The sequence below is a fragment of the Nansenia antarctica genome (genome assembly GCF_963989245.1).
Source record: "Nansenia antarctica genome assembly, chromosome: 19".
NCBI lineage: Eukaryota > Metazoa > Chordata > Actinopteri > Argentiniformes > Microstomatidae > Nansenia > Nansenia antarctica.
The window spans coordinates 19,478,940-19,480,930 of NC_137692.1; the positions used below are offsets into that span (position 1 = coordinate 19,478,940).

Genomic DNA, 1,991 nt, shown 5'->3' on the forward strand with positions numbered 1-1,991 from the left:
ATCGTTACCTTTGGCAAGTCTAGTTACAGTTTTACAAACCACAGGTAACAAAGTTTGTCCCTTTCCAATGTTCTAACGCAAAAAATAATAAACCGTTGTTGCACTTCAGGATACATAATATGGCCATATTAGCATCGAGGAATTATCCTTATCTGATAATTTTTTGTTGCGATCAATGTTGGGGTAATATTTACCCCTAATTTCCATTTATATGGTGGTTTTAACCTGTACATCCTCCAGTCCTCACGTTGCGGTGATGTCATGAAATCAGTTTAGGAAAGCGTTAGAAGTGACCCTCTTCTGATGGGACAATAATCCCGGAAAGCCGCTCGAGACCCCCGTCGAGACCCCCGTCGTAAAAGAGGGTAACGACGTTCTGAGGGTGTCCGAGAGCAGGGTCTGTGGCGAGCACGTTGGCACGCCGAACCCCGGCGAGCTCTGGTGGTGGTGCTGGCTGCCAGAGACATGATAGTAGCCCCCCTGTCCCGACAGGAGCCCGACGGGAGACGCGTTCACCCCGTAACTAGTCGCCAAGCCCAGTGCGCCCCCCGCCGATCCACCCAGCATGGGGCGAGTGAGGTCCCCGTTACCGAGCTGCTCCACCCCGGGTAGAAGGGACCCATAGTGGCCTTGGTTCAGAAAGCCCGGCGACGATGCATTATAATGGGGGTGTGAATGCAAAGATAAAAAGGGCGAGATCTGCCAGTACAGTGGATTACTACTGACCCCCCGGTCGTGGTTCATTCCCAATCCGAGGGGCGCAAAGCGCAGCCCCCGCTTCATGGCCAGTTTCCCCCGGGAGGTGGCCGAGCGTCTCCGGAGTTTCCCCGTCGTCCCCCCGATGAACACGTCGTCGCTGGAGGGGTCCAGCATCCAGTAGTTGCCCTTCCCGGGGTCGTCGTAGTGCCGGGGCACCTTCACGAAGCACTTATTGAGGCTCAGGTTGTGGCGGATGGAGTTCTGCCAGCCTTGCTTGTGCTCCCGGTAATAGGGGAAGTTTTTCATGATAAACTCGTAGATGCCGTTCAGGGTGAGACGCTTCTCGGGACTCTGCCTGATGGCCATCATGATCAAAGCATTATAACTAAATGGTGGTTTATCATATTTCCCGTTTTTGCTGGACTCCGTCGCCTTGTCGGTGGTCTCATCCCCTAACCCGGGGTCCTTGGGTTGTTTATCCGTGTCCAACGGGGCAGATTCCATCTCGGCTCCAGGATCCAGATCCAGGGATTTCACCGAATCGGACCCCCCAGAGGAAGGGGGACCAGTGAGTTTCTCGGGGGTCTCCGCCGGGTCCTGTTTGGAGTCACATTTGGAGGGAAGATGCAGCAGGCTCTTGATGCTAAACGAAGTGGACCTGTGCACCATCGGCACAATCGGCTCCTTCGAGTCTCCCATGCCGAACACTGAACTCACAATAAAATCTGTTGAGTTTTTCGGTTAAAAAACAACGAAAAAGGTCAGGAGCGATCGGGATCAGGACATCGCATGCATGAAGGAACTTGTGGGACAGAGAGATGAGGTTCCGCGGCCGGGATGGAGAAATTAGTCATTAAGGAGGTTCCGTCTTATCGCTACATCACCAAACAGGGGCGGAGCGACGTGGAAACTTGCTGATTTTTCCAACTGTCAACAAATCCTTTTATTCATATTTCCATGATGTGTTTTCCATTATGAGAAATAGAATTTCGATGCAATGCATTCACCATTTACTGAAGAAAAAAAAACCAACAACCAAAAAAACAGGGCATTAGAAAGATTTGCTAGTATAACATGTTTACTACCAACCTCGTGCAGTGTGTGTGTGTGTGTGTGTGTGTGTGTGTGTGTGTGTGTGTGTGTGTGTGTGTGTGTGCGTGCGTGCGTATGTGTGTGTGCGTGCGTGTGTGTTTGTGTGCGCGCGCGCGTGCATGTGCCCCTCCGTCTGTGCGTAAAGTGTTTTTTTTTGTCCACTGGCTCAGTCTCTCTCCCTCTGTTTTTTTTTTCTTCTC

General features: G+C 51.6%; 1 protein-coding gene across 1 annotated transcript; it reads right to left on the bottom strand.

Annotated features, from left to right (window-relative positions):
- Window positions 1-267: 267 nt before the first annotated feature.
- On the bottom strand, window positions 268-1,404 carry LOC308174121 (forkhead box protein G1-like; the record flags this gene model as incomplete). The annotated part of the gene is made up of 1 exon (XM_080549187.1): window positions 268-1,404. The coding sequence occupies exon 1, from the start codon at window positions 1,396-1,398 to the stop codon at window positions 268-270; it is 1,131 nt and encodes a 376-aa protein (XP_080405313.1). The 5' UTR covers window positions 1,399-1,404.
- Window positions 1,405-1,991: the final 587 nt, after the last annotated feature.